We start from the raw sequence: 20,534 nt of genomic DNA on the forward strand, positions 1-20,534 counted from the left end.
AATATAAAAGAGACCATGTCACAGAAAGCTACTTTGTAACATCACGATTCACTTTTCTTCCAAACAAGTTTTGTTGCTATAAGAGAACAGTTCACTTCTATGACTACTTCGGGCTCAGTCCCACTACAATCATTATTAATAAGGCTGATATTCAGTGCCAGTCACAGTGAGAGGTCTAAGAAAATAGTAGAATGTATCAATACAGGGGTTTAAGGATGCATTTTTTTTCTTTTAAATTAAAACACCACTGAAGCATCTTGAAGACAGACAAATGTAATGAATCACAGTTGATAAGGTCATATCTATCAAAACAAGAAGAAAAAAGATACTTCAACATGAAAAAAATTTTCCAAACAAAAAAACCACTGAAGCGTGTTTACAGCAATTTTTCATCTGAGGAACAATTCTACATTAATTCACACCACCTCAGACCTTTTGATACCAACAAGATTTAAGAACACTCGCCTAACTTAACACTCACTGTACACTCACCAATGCGTAATGATAGTTGACCTGAACTGAATAGCTCTATCATTCGCATACTCTGAGCCCAAATTAATAATCTGGGCCTGGAAGGCACATGATGAATGATTTCTTATGTCCCTTTAATATCCACTTTGTTTCAAATCTTGTTTCAACTGAAAAAATTAACATAAATATTAGAAGTGTGGCTGGTATCAAAAATGTTGTCTGCCACAGTAAAATGTCAGTATTGTACATGCTAAGCAATATACAACTAGTCCATCTCCACGACAAGAAAAAAATTATTCCATCAAAAAGCTGTGTACTGTGTGCTAAGAACCATAGGTAGATAAACCAGCATATATTTCGATGACATTTTGAGCTTATAGCAGCAGTCAATACAAATATTCTTTAAAACATTATGTAGCATAAATTAATATATGGGTATTGTCTTGCCAATGATTTAGGTGTTAAAACTCAGCAGAAAAGCTGAGGGGATCTGGCACCCATGCCACAAATCATATGATAGTTCCATTAAATGAATGTAATCTAACAACGTGTATTATTTCAGAATATTTGACTTTCTGTTGTTACAAAGTAAAAATTTATACACTACTTGAAGAGAAATGTGAAAATGCCTTCTCTGTAAAACATAAATCATTCAAAATTTAGGAATCTCAGACATACGCTGCCTGTTGAATAAATAATTTAATCATAATAACCATATTTACATGGCAAAGGCATTTTCTTAATACTGCACGTTCTATTAATAACTCCACTTCCAAAGAAGCTTTCCCCAGTTTTAAGTTGCCAGACACTTAACATACACCTATCTATTGCTTAGGGCAGGTTGTAGGTTAAATGATACCAGAAAAATGTGAGCTGTACTTCAAAATAACCAGCCAAAATATACTTTTATATTCATAAGTGATGTAAAAGGAGATTCAAAAGTCAAAAGTGTCAACTGCTGGCTACCACTGTAGCAAAAAAATGCTCCTTTAGACATCCTTTTCAAAAGCTTGTTTTACAAACTTAACTTCTAATTTCAACAAATGTTAGGAACCAGAGACATTGAAATAATGGCTGTTTAAAAAAACAATCAGTAGATTAAGTGGTTGGCAAACACTGTTTGATAATCCCCATCAGTCTGCAGCAACCAAAAGAAACCTTTTTTTGGATCTTTTGCAAAAAATGAACTGGCAGATTAGCAACTATAGCTCAATATCCGTTCCTGACAAATAAGTTTAAAATCTTTTGTGGAAGTCATATTTCAACAATACAAGTTACATTTAACTTAAAATTAGTAACTACAGAAAGAGATACCCACTGGTTTGTTAATCCACAGAATATCTGCATTGTCTGACAAAGATTCATCAGGACCGAAATCTGTAACTGGCTGGGTTTCCACCCTTGAACTTTGTTTCCTTTTTAGCATCCTGAAGTTAACTTTTGTTATCTATAATCAGGAAACCTCCTTGGGGAGAAAAAAAAGAGCAGACATTAATTCACTCCGACCATTTCAGAATGCATTTTGAACAGCTTTACAAACAACCTGGAGCATTTTGTTTTCATGCAAACTGCTTTTGTACTTAACGATTAACAGGATCTTCATTTTATTAAAAAGCTTTGCCTATATAAATCACTGACATGACTCTTGTTTGTTTAAAAAAATTTACATAAAGGTATGCAATGCAAACAATTACTGGAAATTTAACAATGCTGACAGAAAATTCATACCAATATGCATAGAATGCTATTGCTCTGAACTTAAACCCAGAGTAATCATTGGATGGATTTGACCTGGAGCCATTTAATTTAATGGTGACATTTCCATTTATTACACTAGGCTAAGATAAAGCCCAACAAGCCAAAGGCAAACAGGCGATGTTAAGCATCCAACAGATGTTAGTTCTTTACTGAAATCAGAAGAGTCTTTTTGCTACATATTACTATTAACACGCATTTTTCTAATCCTTTTTTTTTTATATTAGCAATTATCTATCCAACAGCCAGACAGCTGGCTGTCTCTGGGGCTTGTGTTGGCACATGGAAGCACTGGTGAAAATGTGTTCTTTCCACAAGGTCACGCCGAGTCTGGACACTCCTGTGCAGCTGGCACAGACTGAGCATTCTGTACAGTCAGCAACGTGAGCCACGGCTAGCAGACACACTACGAGAGCAGAAACATGGGCTAGATCTCACTATGGACTTTCCCACAGACACAGTACACAGATCTCAAAGAGATGAAGTAGATACACTCTTCCAAGGAAGAACAGGCTGCCCAGAGGGGAGCATGGGACTTGCACAAAAGCTGTCATTCATGAAATACAATCCCTTACAGATTTTTTTTTCAGGAAAGCGAAAGAGAGGGAGTAAGCTAGATCTCAGGACCTTGTTGTGTACCTTTACTCTGGATCAAGTGTGGTTTGTAAATGACACTAACTGGAAAGTTTGTCAAAAATAGTATAAAATGGAATCATAGAATGGCTTGGGTTGGAGGGGACCTTTAAAGATCATCTAATCCAAGCCCACCTGGCACGGACAGGGACACCTTTTACTAGACCAGGTTGCTCAAAGCCCTGACCAACCCGGCCTTGAACACTTTCAAAGATCTACATCTACAACTTCTCTGGGCAGCCTGTCCCAGTGTCTCACCACTCCCACTTTAAAGAACTTCTTCCTTATGTCCAACCTAAACTGTCCCTCTTTCAGGTTAAAACTTTTGCCGCCTTGTCCAGTCCCTACAGGCCCTGGTAATTACAGGCCCAAGTACCACAATGGTGACTGCAACATGAACGCAAGAGACCCTGTCCACAAACAGCCGGAGGAAACAGTGGGCTCAGGACTGCAGAGGGACCCGTGTGCTTGGTCTCAGCTGGCCTTTTCACCACATAGGCTGCTGCTTCACGTTTGAACACCTATACATCCTTCACTGTCTCTTCTTTTAGCTATTATGGCAAACATAACCTATTCACCTTCTTCCAAATCCCTCAGAGTTGAGTCTACTCTACTCTACTCTTATTTACTCTCTTTCAGATTCAAGAGGCCAGCTTCCGTCTCTGTAATTCCCCTGCTGCATTTTTAGAAGAGTCCTTCTGTGGTTTCTTTGACCGTGTCTCTCCACTTAACGAGCTCCATATGTGAGCTCCTTGCAAGCTTCTGCAAGGTTTTGCAGTACCTCTTTCATATCTGTCAGTAAACTAAAACTCTTGATCGTGATGACTGTGCCGTCAGTACGACCTCGTGTTTTCCTTCCTATATGCACCTATCTTGTATCTCCTGTCTAATATTTAAAAAACAAGTCTGAACCATTGGTCTATCTTAGTATAGACCATCAAGCAACAGAGTCAAAGTCTCGGACCGATGCTCCCAGCTGGAGGAGCTAACATTACGCAATAATTGCTTTTTTAAAATAAACAGAAATTTTATAAAGGCACAAAATAAGGGACAACTTCTGACATCTTTATTTGTGTTGGATGGTCAGTGACAACAATCTTGGCACAAATGAAACCAGTAAGCTGTCACTAAAAAATATGCAAATATTGTAAAATAAACATTATAAATGGTCTTTCTCTAACAAATGAAGACTGAAGTAATATCCATACAAGTTGTACGTTCTCTTAACCCTCAAGCTTCATGCTCCAACTTCTTTGCCATAACTGAACTCACTACTTCCTCCTCTTTAGCAATTTTTTCCTGCTTTCTCCTATTTATTTCTAAGCCTAATGTATTGACCTATTTTCTCGACTTGGACCAAATCATAACCAGAAATGCTTGAAGCCTCAGAGATGTTGGTATACTTTTTGAGGTCATGAAGTCTTAAAGTGGCTACATTTAGCACAGTGATACGAAGTTTATTCCGATGTCTTGGGAGCTGCACTTCTCAAGATCTTAGAAAAAACAAAAAGACACTTTCTAAAATGTTTCATGCAAATATGTTCCTTTGGAAACTGTTACTCAAAAGCTAATCAGTGAATTAACAAAATAATAATTTTATGTTTACCATTTCTGGTAATGGCTATGACAGTGCTCCTAGTCAACTCTTCAGAAAATATGTACCAACAAACAGAGAACCAATAAGATAAGTACAATCAATAATTATGAGAAAAGGCTCAGGATATGAAACACTGACAAGCCACTATTTTTTTTTTTTTTTATAAATGACACTAAATAACAAGCTGTGTCCATTTGGGGAAGAAATTAGGTAATTATCAACTGTCTGTTAGAAAGGCTCTGTTGTTTTTATGCTTTTCTCAGTATTGCTTATTTATGCATCTGATGTGCAGGAAGATTAGCCATATCCTTATAATGAAACTGCCACTTACCCTTTTACCCAGTGACTTTTTTTTTTTTTTAATTGATCTAGGCACAGAAAATATTGTGAAATTTAGATGTCCACTCAGTTCACATACTTAAATGTTATGACTAAAGAGATCAGAATTCTTATTTTTAAGAGGTGACCTTGAATAAACATATCACCATGTATACAAATCCAATGGAAGGGAGGAAACATTTATGGAATATAAGAATCAGCTTGTTTACTTCTCTACTTGAAATGAGCAGAAATGCCCACAAAAAAATGCAAAATAAAGATGACAAGCCAAGAATCTTCTGGAAATGGTCTTCAGCAAGATTACTGAAAGTATAGCATGGCTGATCTCAAGCTCTTATACAAATTTTTGTTGTTATTCTCCGTACTTTTATTTTTCCAGGCAACGCGCAGGCTCTCGCATGTGTCTGCTACTGTAGAGCAACACAAAGCCCAGTGCAGCCTTGGGACGGCCGTGTGTGTAAGGAATTTTAACTCTTGGACTACAATCCCTTCTACACCTGTTTCTGCAAGCGGGAACCAGCTGAAAGATGAAGAGGAGAAAGCGAGCTGTGCACGAGCTCTTTCCAGCATGAGACACGCAGTGAGCACCACACCAAGCTGTGCTAAAGGCAAGGCTGTAGTCCTCCCTAATGCCGACCACAAATTCACCCCTGCAGCTCCTGCATTGATTACGACACACATCATTAGGTCTTTCTTTGATCACAACCTGTTATTAACATGAAAGGCTTAATACTTTCTCTAGGATACATTTCCAGCTCCAGAGTTTTTAAGAGAAAATGGGTGCAGGGCAAAGACAAGTTTTGAGACAGGAAAATACCATGGAGCTTTGGGGCTACATTCGCTTCCCATTTCTTCACAGTATTTTCTTCACAGTAACAATGAAAATCCACAGCACAGGTGTCAACCTTCTCAGAGATGAATGTAGTGTCTTTGCTTTCAAATCTCTATTTTTAGAAGCAAAGACAAATTAAAAGAAGAAAACTGAACAGAAAATTACTCACATACTGAGCCCCTCAGATCCGTTTGGTTAGCCTTTCTTCTTCTTTCCCTGAGCTTGCAGGTATGTTCACTATGCTATCTAAACCACCACCAACCACTAAATTTGCAGCTTCTGCTGAAATTAAAGTGTGCTAGCACAATAGTTGGTGAACTTAAGACCCACTGTGTACTTGGGGAAAAAAAGTCTAAAGGTTTAATCCCACTTTGTGATAACCACACTAACCACAAGACACTCCTGCTGACAGAAGTTTGCACTTCCTACAAAAATCAAAGGACAAATTTTGAAAAGTAGCTGATTCTACACAACATCAAAAGCTGAGAAGTCTGTGTCTTATTTATAAAGCAAGCTCACTGTACACACCATAATCTACTCAAGAAATCTCTATCACCAAGTGAAGAAAACATGCTTACAAATGCTGTGGTAGACAAAGGAGGCAGTTGAAAAATGACTTCACAGAAAAATAAATAGGAAAACAAAGCAGATATTCCCACCTACGACTCATGGAGAGAGTTTAAAAATCAGACAAATCCTTGGAATCAGCAATGTCTGGCTTCCAACATACTATATTCCCTGCCTATTGACTTTGTCACCTGAGATCATGTAAGGTCCTCCCAGGGCTGGCCACCTACAAGCAGTCTCTTCAACGCCGATTCTCTCTACTTTGAAAATGTCAGCTCCCCTTCCAACTCTTTCCAGAGCTAGGACACACAAAGTGGCACACACGCTTCAAAGAGAATAATTATCTTTGAACCTTTTACTATCTGTGAAAGCTAAAACAGGTGACAGGAAGAGGACATGAACACCCATACATATACCATGACGACAAAACTCCACTTCCATACCATACATTTAAAAAAAAAAATCAAACTACAGGCTACCTTAAAGAAGAAACTGCTCTTAACCGTAGTACGCATTATACGGTTATAGGAAAAATCTCAGTTGTCATTCTTTCACTTCAATAGCCTTCTCCTTTCCCTCTTAGCAAATTGCAGCTGTTTCTCTATTGCCTGCTCCCTCCATCCCCACATTCTTCCATCCCAGCTTTTGGGTGCAGGTACAGCTGAAGGGCATTTCAGTATTTGTTTCCATGTAGCAAAATATTTGTAGTGAGCAAGTCATACACATGCTGGTACAGATATATTTAATTTTAGCAGGGTAAAGACAGATTTCCAGTGGATTTCCACATGGCACACACCACTACGGATGTTATTAACTCGTAACTAGTTTCAATGAAAAACTTATTCCAGTACTTTTTCTCTCTGTGTGGTATTGTTTCTGCATCTGATAAAATGTTCTAAAATATCTCTTCATTATTTTGAACACAGTACACTGCTAATAGCTGATCGAACTTCGGTATTCATTAAAACCAAACAGGATTCTTCACAAAGAATGTATACTGAAGGAAATAACCGAAAAATCGGTTACATTCACATTTTCAAATCATTCGGATACAAGTAGGAAAGAACAGCTGGTGACATCTTGTACTTACTAACAGGACCCCAAACCAAAAATACCGGACTGGGGTTCACGGATGGAGTAAGTTTTAACAATTGCCTAAGGCTGCCAATGTAAGAAAGTCTTAAAATAGACAGGTGTCCACACTTTAGCTCTTTGCTCCCAACATATCTCCTGCGTGTCTTATTATTGGCTAAGGACAATTCTCACACAATACTTATTTCTTAACTATAAGTTCTTCCTCTCAGACCTAACCAAAATAATTCAGACCTACTCAGCAGATGGAATCAAGTATCACATTGCATACAAAAGCAGATCTCATGTGAGCCAGATGTACAGCCTACCACTATTATCACATAATGTCATATCACCAGTCCTTTTTACTATAAACCTTCTCACATACAGAAGACAGTATTTCAAAGAAACTACGCATGCATATACTTGGAGCCACGACGCAGTCAGATAATGAACTTCAAAATTTGAAACAGAATTGGTTAGCTTTTTGACATTTTTCAGTTAAGAAATTGGGTTGAGAAAGAGAAAAAACAACTGAAGATCATTTTTCAAACAGCACTGTTAAACCACACCATGGCACATTCCACCACATTGCTTCTTTTACATACAAAATAGATTTCAAGGTACTCAAAAGCTACTTCTCTACTAAAGAGCAGGTACACTCTCACATTTCACAGTTCCAGCTCCCCAAGTACCCTGAGAGCAGGGACACATCCAAGCATGAAGCAGCTACTTCCCTGTAAAAGTTATCAGCTTTTTCTTGTAGTGGAAACCAATGCACAAGTGCAGTAAGCACCCTCAGCCTCCCTCCAATATATTGGCTGTTGGCATAACTGGACAATGCGACAGCTTTCCAAGCCCTACAATTTTAATCTACTCTTAGACATTATTCTGTCAGAACAGTTGATAAAATGCTAAAATTTAATGGTACCCACTGAATGTACAGTAATTATATGTAGAGAATATACTGATGGCAATCCTTTACGGATATATAGCATGGTTTAACAGCTGGATTACTTCCAAAGTTCACTTCGACCACGGCCCACCTAGCCACCACTTGCTGCCATAGGATTAGTCTACTACAATGTAGTCTATATGAAAATCCTTAAGAGTCCATAGCTGACAAAGACGTTGAGCAATGTGCTTAGTAAGAATCACGCTGGAAAATATACAAGAGCAGTGTTCTGGGATTTGCTTTTGCGGTTTACTCATCTCCAGGTGGAAATTGTGTTGTAGACCTCTGTGAAAGCAAGAGGGCAGGTAGCAGCAGGTCATTCTTTGAGAGGATTCAGGGAGCAATCCATCCTCTCTTTGAAATATCCCATATTCAGTAACCTGCTATGAATACTGCAGATCTATTTTCCAGGGTTTTAAAGAAAGGGATGAGGGCATCCTTCCCAGAATGATGCAGGGGTGGAAAGGAGCTTCTCCGTAGGCAGATGGCTGGCAGCATGCCTGCTTAAGTGATTATTTTAATGTTGCTGGGATTTTGTTGTACCACTAATTACATGTTAGTGTGCCTAGAACCTTGTATACACATCTTTTCATAATTTAAATTGAAATACATTAAAAATTAAAATAAACAGTGGTTATATTCTCTTAGCATTGTTACAATTTTTGCTAGAATAATTATTTAAGAAATTTGAATATTCTAGATCACCTTCCCTTCCCATATTCTTCCCTTCCCATCATTTAAGGAGTCGTCAGTGAAACAGTTAACACCTACGTATTTTAAATTTGAAATGCTGAAGAAAAAATTAGGACTCTTCCTTTTTATCCTCTTATCTTTCCTTTAAAACAAACAAATCGACACATGATACACACTTCCATTGCTGCAGGGCAGTTCACAGAAGTTGCAGCCATAACCTTTGGTACTGTACTACCATCTTCACAAGCACAATGATTGAATGTAATTCCCCAGGAAGAAAAGGCCAAACCCAAAGGCTTTTGGGGAAAAAAGAAAAAAAAAAAAGAAAAAGGAAAACTGAGATCATAGTATCATAAGCTCACTCAGGTTGGAAGGACCTCAGGAGGTCTCTAGTCCAATCTCCTGCTCACGCAGGGTCAACTCTGGTGTCAGACCAGGCTATTGCCGTTTACTTGGGTTACTCCAGCCTGGTCTTGAAAACCTCCAACGATGGAGACTGTACGATTTCTTTGAGCATCTTGTTCCACTGCTTGGTTGTCCTCATGGTGGGGAAAAAAAAAGAGATGAAAGATGAAAATATGACAGAAAATAAATAAAGGAAAATTACCTAGTAGAACCAAGACAATTTGACACCATAGTCTAGGAATGGTATGTCCCAAAGCAAGAAATCTATCAGTACTTAACTGATACAGGAAACTTCAAATGAAATAAAAGAGGCTATGGAGACAAAGAAAGGGAGACCAGAAAAAGATTGAAAGGGAAATAAAATATGATTCAAGCCATAATGCCCATATTAGGGTGACTTTGCTCTTTACCTCCCAAAAGTTTTCATATTCAAAATCTATGGGACATCCAAGTCATTTTCAAACCATGGAAGCATTCTATTAGTAACACAGTAAAAATAATCTGTGAATGCAACATCTCTACTTTACTCACAAACACATCAAAAATCTTGTATACAACTGCCTGAGTTCCTAAATACTTACGGGAGTGGGGAGAAAACCCAAATCCCCAGAAGCCAGTAACAGTTCTATCTCATCATGAGATACTCATGCCTTAAGAAGACATTGTTACCCGTGAACATCGGAAACTCCCCACCTCTTCTAGAGCTTAGTTCAGTAGCCCATCACCCCCTACAACACAGCTTAATACTACTTCTCTCCTGTGGTGAATGTTTAAGACCTGAAACCTCTATGACTCAAGACCTGGGTTTGGATGAATGCCACATAGGTCTACATACTGTTCATGGTCCCAGCAACGTCCAAGAAGCTGGAAAAAAGTCAAAACAGAGTAAACTGTATTTCCAGGAGTTATAACTTAAATGGGAATGAACTGTGATGGACCTAATTTCAGATTAAAATAAAACTGACCCACCAAACAGACTATGGGTCCACATTTATAAAGCACAAATGACATGCTGATTGTTAGAGCTTTAAAATTACATTTTAAAACACAGTACCGAGCTCAAATGCTTAAACAAAATTTCCCCCAAACTGTTCCTAAAGGTTCCCAAAGGAACCTTAACTTGCAGAGATACATTAACTTGCAGAGAGCTGGAGTCTTCTAGCAGCCAGAGACACCAACTCAAAGAAATGTGGTTTTTTTCTCCCTCCATTAATGTTTCTTAACTTTGTGATTTTTGCAGCAAAACTTAGTTCATTGATGATATGTATTATCCCTCTGTTGGTCACTTAGAGGGCAGGTGGGATGCCACTGCTGTGGAAGGAAATGAAAAGAGAGGGACAATGAAATGAAACAGGAAATTGAAGGATGCTTAAGACAAAACCAAAAGACTCAAATGGCATTTAGTTCGTATTTTCTCGCTGTATTTCCCTTATGAGTGACTCAGAACACAACAACGGGTAGCCAACCAAATCACAGCTGACTTTACAGCTACACCTGCACATTAAGGCCATCAGAAACCTCCACCCTTCTTAGAAACGTGTCTCCGACGTTACCGGGAGTGCTAACATGAAGAGATTTCAGCAACAAACAAGGTTCAGCACCCCTCTCTCCACTCAGTGCACACTGCTGAGACCCCTGAAACCGCGCAGCTGACTTCAGGCCTCGGCACGCCGCTCCCCCCAACCACCCCAACCCCGCGAACCAGGCGAAGCCTCCCCTCAGGGCAGCCGCTCCCCACGGCGCTGCCCGGCCCCGTCCGCCACCACCCCGCTACATGAACGCACCCCCGGCCTACGACAAACGAGGCGGCCCGTCCGCCCCACCGCCCTGGCCAGCCTCAGGGACGCAGCGCGGCCCTTCCCCGCCCCGCTGAAGGATGCGGCGGGGAGGGCCGGCCTGCCCCAGCGAGGCCCGCCGGCAGCCGGCCCGCAGCACCCCCGCCGGCAGCCGGCCCGCAGCACCCCCGCCCACAGCGGGGGGAGGACGGCTGGGGCGGGCGGTGAGGAGGGCGCCGCCGCCGCCCCTGCTTCCCCCGCGGAGCCGGCCGGGCCTCTCGCCGCGCCCAAGCCCTCCCCCGCGAACCTCCCCGGGAGAGCCACCGGCGGTGGCCGGCGACCGAGGGGCCGGGGAGGGCGGCGGGGAGCAGCCGGGGCCCACCGCGTCCCGAGCCGAGCGCCGCGCCCGACGCCGCCGACCTACCGCCAGCATCTCCCTTCATGGCGCGGTCGGGAGGGGCCGCCCCCGGCCCCCGGGGGCGTGTGAGGTGTTACGGCCGTGTGCCTGCCTCGCACGCCGTCCTCCCCGCGCCGGATCGGGGCGGCGGGGCCCGCCCGGCGGCGGCGGCCGCCCTCGGTCTCTCGGCAACGGCGGCGGGCGGCCGCGGGGACCGGGCGGGGGGGGCCGGGCGGGGCGGCCTGCTTACCCGCTCTGGGGCTCAGCGGGCTGGCCGGCAGGCGTGCGGTCCGGCTTTTGGGACGATTTGTTGGGTTTTCTTCTTTGTTTTGGTTTTTTTTTTTTATGTTTTTGTATTTTTTTTCCTGATGATGGTCTTCAAGTCCTAGAGTAGTTTCACTGCTTTCGAGGAGAAACCCTCTTTGCACATCTCAAAGCTCTATTTTTTGGTAGTCACGGCGCTGCTTTGCCGCTGCAGAGCGTTGACTTCCCCGCTAGCATCAGAGCATCAGCTGGGTGCGCTGGTTAATTTTCAGATTGCCAAAGAGCCAAATCAAGGCTCAATCTGGAGCTCCACAGCGATACAAACTGGTAAAACGGCATCGCCACAAATAAATGAATAGATAGATAAATAAATAAATGCTTGGGAAGCAGTTTCCATGAATGAAGTCGGCTTGTTCCAATCTCTGTTTTTATCTTCTTGGGTAAAAAAAAAGTAAACTAATGTGAATTATAATTTGTCTTTAAATGGTACTGGTTGATGCGAAATAATGTGAGCCCATAGCCTTCTGGAGCTTGTAAAATTAGCAAAATTAAAGATGTAATCCTGCAAATGCAGTTGTTGCTGCGTTGGCGTTAAAGACATGGAATAGGATTTGAAAAACAAAACCCTTAGCAAAATACCCCAGAAAGCAGAAGGAGAGTGTATGGCATAAATTGCATTAGGTTCCTTTAGATTATATCTCTTTGATGCTTACAACAAAAACTAATGAGCCAGTTAGAGCTGGCCTCAGGATTACGGATGCAGTCCTGCCAGCACTTGCGTGTGCGCATTACCAGCATTATCAATTCCAGTAAATTTAAGCACCTAATTTTAGTGTTTGCGGGACTAGTGTCTTTGATAGCAATCAGCCAACTGATATCTCATGGGGAAAAAAAAAAAGGAGAACAAGTCAATTTAAGAATAAATATGCTTAACAAATAAAGCTCTTCACATTTCGCCTTTTTCCTCCCCAATTATATTTTATTACTTGGGGTAAGTTGCTAGGCAGCATTATGCTGTTGGTAATAGCATCTCATCAATGAAAACTGACAGCTGCAAACAGTACAAGGTTGCAGCTATGTCTAAGCAAAAGAAATCGGCACTTGCCAGCAGAAGTGACTTTGTTTTTCTATGGATATACTGGCCTAGGAGAAATAATTCGTGATAGAACAGTTGAGGTTGGAAGGGACCTCCGGAGGCCATCTGGTCTGACTGATCTGCCAAAACCTGGCTCAGCTAAGAGATCTCACTGGCTTGCTCAGGGCTTGATCCAGTTGGGTCTTGAAACACCCCCTCCCCCCCCCAAGACAGAGACTGCACAGCCTCCCTGGGCAACCAGTTCCAGACTGTCCTCGTGGTGAAGGATTTTTTCCTCACATGTGGTTGGACTCTCTCTTGTCCGCTGTCTGTGCTCCTCCTGCCACGCACCCTTGGGAAGAGCCCAGCTCCGTCCTCTTCAGATCTTCCTCATAAACCCTGCCCAGCTCCATCCTCTTCAGATCTTCCTCATAAACCCTGGCAGACTGCTGTTAGGTGCCCCCAAGGCCATCAGTTCTCCAGGCTGAACAAGCCCAGCTCCTTCAGCCTCTGCTCACGGGGTAAGTGCTCCAGCCCCAGCCACCTTGGTGGCCCGCTGCTGAACTCCCATATTAACAGAGGGGCTCAAAATTGGATGCCATATTTTAGATACCTGTTAATGGGTGCCAAATAAAAGGGGATTAATTTCCTTACATGGGGTTTGTATTATAGAATATGTATTTCCTTATGTATTTCAAACTTCTGCTTGTACCTGGTATCTTATTTTGTAACAGTGTTATATTTTGCTCTACCTGCCCATACTAAACCTCTGTGACCTGCTGTGCAGCAGAAGGTAGGATTCTCTTGGACAACCTGTCCATGAGCACGATTTGCATCAGATGGTGCTAATGCTGGAGGAAGGGTTTAGCCCTTGATGCCTCGATGTACCTGCCTATGGGCAAAGGAAGAACAGTAGTGTCTTCCATTGGAAGAATTGTGCAGGCAGTGAAGGTCTGCTGTTTGCAAGAAAAAGCCCTTTCTCACTTTGCTATTTCACCACAAATTTACTTTCACATCTGTCAAGTGAAAAACAGTTATGAACATTTTAGACCTTGAGTGGCATATATCATGTATGTGAGGATAAAGTGGAAAACATAGATGTTTATAAAATTGCTGATATAATTTTGCAAAGAGTCTATCAGTCATTTAAAGTCCATGCTGATGTTTAATATTTAGGGCTGAACTCTGCTTTTATTCTGATTTAGAAAATTCCCATTGACCTGAAGCCATAAACACACAGATAAGAACTGAATTTGGGAGTTAATCTTAAGATGTTACTTTATAATAATATGAAATAGGTCCAAAGGAAAGAGACTGTCTTAGTAAAGATTCATCTCTCATGTCTGTAAATCTAGAACAGATAAAGGAATTTCCTTATTCAATCTTCAAACTTCAACACATGGTTGAAACTGGCCATGGAGAAACTTCCATTAAAAAGGAAATTTTGGAAAATTCCAGAAGACTGATATTGAGAATTCAGGGGGAGAATTCTCAGCCTTACCTATTGCTTTAAGTTCTGTAACATGATCTGCAAACACAGTAAGATCTTCCTAGACAGGTAATTAACAAACCGAAGTTTCCTAGACCTGCTCACTCAGTAAATCCTGAAGAAAAATCGGGAATGCAAAGAATCTACATGGTTTTGCATGTTTTGTTGCAGACTTTGGATAGCCCTCAAGCCCTGTTCGTTTTCTGAGATGCAGTTAACTCAAGCAAGTAAAAGGATAAAAATTAGGAGTGAAGTGTTTCTAGAGTGTGCCAAAGCAGGCAAGTGATGAACATCTTCATCTTCCCCATTTTCAGTGGAAAGGAGCAAGACCCGAGAAGGCAAAGCAATAGCAGGTCCCCAATACAAGTTGGGGATCAACTCTACTGTCTGATAAAATCCAATTGCTGCTTTCCCATTTGCTTACATCTGTATAAAAATGCATGCTTCCACAGCAATACGTGTATTTTAATTATCCTGCTCTGCTTGAAAGAAAGTAAATCCACATTAGAAATAGAGAAATTATGCACTTTTTTTTCTAAATTTATTTGAGAGCTCTCTTATCCTGTCTTTCCGTAACTATCTGTTAAGGAATTGAAGAGTAATGTAAACAAATTTTAAAAACATCCAAAGGAACAAAGCTTATTGGAAAAGCCATTGTAGGAATTTGATTTACAGCTTAGAAAATAATTCACTGCTTGGTCAGATTTCAGATATTCCATAATGAGTATAAGAATTCATGAAATACTCATTTTGAAATGACGCTTGATCTTTTAAAAAAGGTCACAAAATGTCATTTAGAAATTCAGAATTAAACTTCAGAGCCAAAGGAAGATTTAATCATTTAGGCATAGGATACAAGTCAAAAACTGCTCTGTTCCCTTTTTGTTGCTGTCTAGTCCCAGGGCATCCAAATTCCTTAGTCATCTCAGTGGTGGTTACCACAAAGTTCTCACTTAGTCTAAAGTCACATGCTGAGCAGCGCCCTGCTCTTGCCAGGGCTCGGCGTGATTCAGACCAGCCCAGCAGCCTGGCTTGCTTCCATCCGTTGGCTCTGTGTGGCTCTGGCTGAGAGGTGGTCTCGCTCTGTAGCGTGGAACAGTACAGGAATGGGCACAGAGCAACAGCAGGCTAACGACTGCAAGAGAAGGTCGGTTTATATGCATGAGTAATTTTTGTCAGAATGGATTACAAAACTGCCATTCTTGAGTGTCTGTGACTGTGTCAACATTGATGAACCAGAATAAAGGACGTGGGAATATGGTTTTCAAAATTTCAAACCTTAAGGAGGGTCCTGTGTCTGCAACTAACTACGCATGTATTTGGTTCGCTTTCGAAAAGTACTGAGTACTCGGAAAAAGGGCAGTAACGGCGTTTCCCCTGCCCGTCCTTTTTCTTAATTTCTGTCTCTCCTTCATTTTTGATTTAATAACAAGCAGCAGGACCCAGTGCAAAACAGAGCATTGAAACCATACCAGAGTGGTTGCTGTTGTCTGAAGAGTCTGATGTGCGTATGTTCAACTCGGGCACTCAACCTGAGTTACTGCATTTCTGCCTCTAAGAAGTCAGCAGTATCTATTTTTTAATTTACTATCCCTAGAAACAAGTCTTTGGTCAAAAAGATGAGATTGATCTTTCATTATAACTCATTCAGGTAGCTAGTTAATAAAATACAAAAATCACAAATATTCTTTAATGTATTTGCCACTATTTCAGATTTTTCAAGATTCCCAGCAGCAAGGAACATTGTCCCTTTGAGAAGTAAGGCACAGTTTGACTGCAGAGTGACGGTTTATGTTGGAACATGACATGCCCATTTATTTCCTTTCTTGGCCTCTTCAACAGTACTGTTAGCTTGGATTACGCTGGACCTTGACTCACTTTCTGAAATAAATGCTAAATGGTTAAGAATGCAGTAGTGTGTTTTTTAAAATGTACTATTATTACTGGCATTCTGAGCTGTCTTGCAAGCTAGTGCTTAAAAATCTCATGCTGCCTTTGTAAAAGCAGCGTGTTATTGGCATTTGGGGGAATTAACTAGTAAACATTAAACAAACAGAAGACCTACCTACTATTTAAAGTTTCAGCTGGGACCTGAAAGAGTAAGCTAAGGTTTTACACGAGAGTATAACACAATAACATCCTGATTAATGTTGGCCTATGAGCTGTTTGGGTGGCTTATATTCCGTACTATTCAGGCCAGCTACATTCAAGCCAGCTCAGCTTTAATCTTGTTCTAACCTTGATCCTATAACTCCAAAAGCTATTTCTATTCCCTGTGTGATACCATCAGCTGTCCTAGATTCCATGTCATGTCAGCAAAATGAACACAAAATTTTCTGTTCTGCACAGCTCTGGTGTACTCTGTCTCTTGCTCCCTTCCAAGGATGCCATCGACTAGCACAGCAATGATGCTTAACGGTTGCATGCATTTCTGAACTGTTTAATTTAGACAAATTTTAGTTAACTCCATCAAGCACTTTGGTCCGTGGGTGTCAAAGTGGTTTGTAGTAGATCTTTACAGCCATCTCATTTAGTGATTGCATGAATAATCACTGGAAGCTTCCAACTCTCCTCGTTCCACATCTCATGGAGAACTAGTAACTTGTGTGATATGTAGGGTTTTCAACTTGTGGTTAATTTTAGAAAATTGCTATGTAAGCAAATGCCTCTGCAATGTCTCCACTGATATAAACCCCTGATGTTACTAAAATGGCTTCCATGGAAACCCAGGAGGAGAATTTGACAAATTTTGGTGGTCTCCAGTTATTTTTTAAGCTTAGACTGTTCACTGGATGTGTATTTAGCTTTGTTTTGTTAAAAAAGAAATCCTTAAAAATAGCATGGAATGTAGTTTGCCAACCTAATGGCTTTGTTAAAGTGACAGCAAAATTAAACTGGCCACTAAAAGGCTGTAATAAAGGAGTAAAAAGAGTCCATCTGCCTCCCCACACCAAATCAAATCTTGTTCAGTAGCACAGTATGTCATCAGAGTCATAGAATTATGGAATATTTGAGGTTGGAAGGGATCTCTGGACATCGTCTAGTCCAACCCGCCTGCTCGGAGCAAGGTTGCCTAGAACTGGCATCCCAGAACCCTGTCCAGATGGCTTTGGAGTATTTCCAAGGGTGGAGACTCCACAACCTCTCTGGGCAGCCTGTTTCAGTGTTAGACCACTTTCACAATAAAAAAAATTTTTCTTATATTTTTTCCTGACTTTTTAATATTATTCTAATTCACTTTACTACAAAAACAATTCTGACAAAGATAAGATACTGCTTGCCTTTAAAAAAAATAAAAATAAAAAATTCAATGCCTATGAATTACCTAGTCTACCACAGGACTTGCAACTTGGTTTTCACACATAGTGTTACATCGCACTTCTTCACAGTTCAGAAGGCTGTGAAACCACAAAATAGCCATCACCAGTTTGGATAGGAATTTACACTACTAGTTCCTCTCCCAGTAAACGCAATTGCAAGAGAAAGACTTATCCCAATCTCTGACCATACCAAATCCTGCAGACTTTTATTAACATCACCAATAGCGATACACTTCAACTGAGGTTCAAGTGTAGGTGTGTGTAGCAGCACTTATTTTCTTGATTCCCCATCTTTATTTGAAGACATTTCTTGTCTGACAAGTATTATTTAAATGTATTGCCTGCTTTTTAAAAGGCTGCTCAGTGTTAGCAGTGTGTTCCAGCTCCTCCTGCTCATCAACATTGCATTGAATTTTTCTTCTCTGCCTTTACTCTGTTGTGTTAGAGGCACATACACGTGAGAGCAACTGGTAAACTTAAGCTCTGGGTGCAAGTTTTAAATACTCCACCCTTGGACTGTGTAACTGCGCCTTCTCCAAATTTAAAAGCTCCATAGCTGAAAGGTGTGTATTATCTAAGACCCTGATAGATTTAAATAAATAAAAAAATGAGAGAGAGATAAGGTCGACATATCACGATGGACATCTTCTACTCATACATTTGAAGTTATAGTTTGCAGGCTGCTTGAAGGTCTTGTGAATACCTATCAGCACCAGTCTGCACAGGGAGAAAGGAGGAAGACAACAGATGGCAACATTTTAGTTTGTGGATTAAAGATGAATTTAGTGCCAGAAGGGAATTACCATTGTTTAAAATGCAAAGCTTTCTATTTGCTCTTCTCTAACTCCAGACTTCTGGCAGTACAATTTTCTGACAATCATATTCTTCTTAAACATGCTCTCTTTTTGAATCTAAGGGGTTTCCATTTTTTGTTGTTTTTTCTTTTATTGTAGTGCTACAATAAAAACAAAATTTGAAAAACTATCCCACAGGTAGAATGCATAATGCTGCATTAAGCACGGACTTCAAAATTCAAGGACTGTCAGAAATAAAGGCCTGCCAATATTACTTACTTTTTCCCTAGACCCATTAAAGTCAAATGCATGAGGTTAGCACAACTGTAAGCAATCGCAAGACAGAAGCCAACTGATCACTCTTAATACAGGATTTTTGCCAGCTGCATTGCATGACAAAATTCCATGACATATTTGCAACACGAAATATACTATAAAGGGCAGCAAAACAATTAAATAATCTATATACGGGGCTCTTAGATTTTTTTACATCCTAATTCTGCTTGCTCGTGTTTTAGGGCAAAATATGTGTCAGATAGAGGATAGTATACTACAAGTAGTGAGCAAAGTTTTACACTTCACAACTTCAAGATCACCTACTAAAACAGAATAAAAGTCTTATGTTTTAATAGTCCATTGGAATTGTGTTTAGCTTTAACCTGTATATTCCAGGGAAAAGGAATGTATATTTACAAATACACTAGCACAGATTTTGTCCGATCTCTACTCCAATGTTTCAGTGAAAGTTTATATTTCAACTGAATGGGTACTTGACTAAAAACTAGATTTTACAGGCCCCAAACTGGACTTTAAAGGTTCTTTTGGCATCTACAAGACCAGCAGAGCAAAGTCAAATGCTTGATGTGTTTTGTTTCTGCAGGAAGATCACTAGCAGAACCAGTTGTGTTAGCTGGAATCCTGGGAATTGTACCCTTGAGTTCACTATGTTAAATGTAAGATGCCTAATTACACTTTTGGGAAAGGCAGCATCCGAGTCAAAGGATTTTTAACCAAATCTTAGAATGTTTTCTCGAACAGTATAATCTGTGGTGTACCAGATATCTAATATGAAAATAAAGCAAGAGTTATTCATTTTGAGAAAGCTACTGAGGACTTTAATCTCCAACATGGGCTCTGGAACCAGTCAGCTGCCTGCTTCAAAAGTGCACGTGTGTGTGCGTAGGCTAGGACACCTATACCCTACCAACTTTTGTGGTGGCAGTTTGTTTCTTTAAGAGCTCTCCATCCTAAGGAGGTATCAGGTGACCAGCAATTTCCCAGGCCAACCAGAGGGGTCCAAAAGTGTTGCAACTTTTCCATAGTGTAAAGAAACGCATGTGGCCATTCCTGACAAATTTCGCTTATTTGGAGAGACCCTCGCCCATTTTAGCTTGGTTTTAAAGAGCTTCCAAAATCTCTCACTGCTTTGATGAATGATTGTACTGTGCGTTTTAATGAGGCATTAGGAAATGGCTAACTAATAATATTGTTTAATTAGCATTCGCTGGGGCCGGTGCAGGTTGGCAGCCCGCGGTGTGGCAGAGTGCGATGGCGTGGGCAGGTAGCCGTGGGGAAGGAGGGGAGGGAGGGACCCGGGGAGGCGGCGGGAGGTTGGGGCTCCAGCAGCCGGGTGGGAATGCCGCCGCTGGGGAGCACTGGTCCCGTCTCCTCGGCGGTGCATTTTTCTCCCACCGCGTTACCCAGATTATCCCGAGCAGCCATCCGTCAGAGGACGGGGGGATGCACATACCTCGAATATTTACGGTGCCTGCGCTTTGAGAATGAGACAGTTCGTTCACATCTGTGAGCGGGCCACTTCTAAAACGTCAAAATAAACCATCTGGCTGCGCAACTGTTTCTAATTACTTCCCTGCCTTGACTGTAAACTTCGGGGTTTGGCACCGGCCTCCCTCCCAGCGCGCTGCCCAAATCCCGCTCCCAGGCAGCTAATCGGAGCCACTGCAGCACGGGGGGAGCTGCCTCGGAGCAGGGCTTGTCCAGCTCGCAGCTCTCTGCACGCCCGGAGGGTCTGTCCAGACGTCTGTCCGGCCATCCGGCTGTCTGCAGGAGCCCTCCAGGTGCGGCATAGCGCAGCTCGCGCC

The 20,534-nt window shown here is 41.3% G+C and overlaps 1 protein-coding gene across 5 annotated transcripts in view; it reads right to left on the reverse strand.

The window, feature by feature from the left end:
* The window catches only part of NALCN (sodium leak channel, non-selective), a 248,133-nt gene extending 236,325 nt beyond the window's left edge, over positions 1 to 11,808 (reverse strand). For 2 of the 5 annotated variants that reach the window (XM_075424306.1, XM_075424274.1), the window contains exons 1-2: positions 11,518 to 11,671; positions 1,790 to 1,936 (exon numbers count right to left, since the gene is read on the reverse strand). In XM_075424306.1, the coding sequence (XP_075280421.1) occupies positions 1,790 to 1,897 (108 nt within the window). In that variant the 5' untranslated portion in view covers positions 1,898 to 1,936; positions 11,518 to 11,671. Of the gene's footprint in view, positions 1 to 1,789; positions 1,937 to 9,275; positions 9,473 to 11,102; positions 11,188 to 11,517; positions 11,672 to 11,740 lie in introns of those variants that run through there. The other 3 variants (XM_075424290.1, XM_075424298.1, XM_075424281.1) reach the window with 3 other exon arrangements.
* Between the last annotated feature and the right edge of the window lie 8,726 nt (positions 11,809 to 20,534).

The sequence above is a fragment of the Opisthocomus hoazin genome, chromosome 1 (genome assembly GCF_030867145.1).
Source record: "Opisthocomus hoazin isolate bOpiHoa1 chromosome 1, bOpiHoa1.hap1, whole genome shotgun sequence".
NCBI lineage: Eukaryota > Metazoa > Chordata > Aves > Opisthocomiformes > Opisthocomidae > Opisthocomus > Opisthocomus hoazin.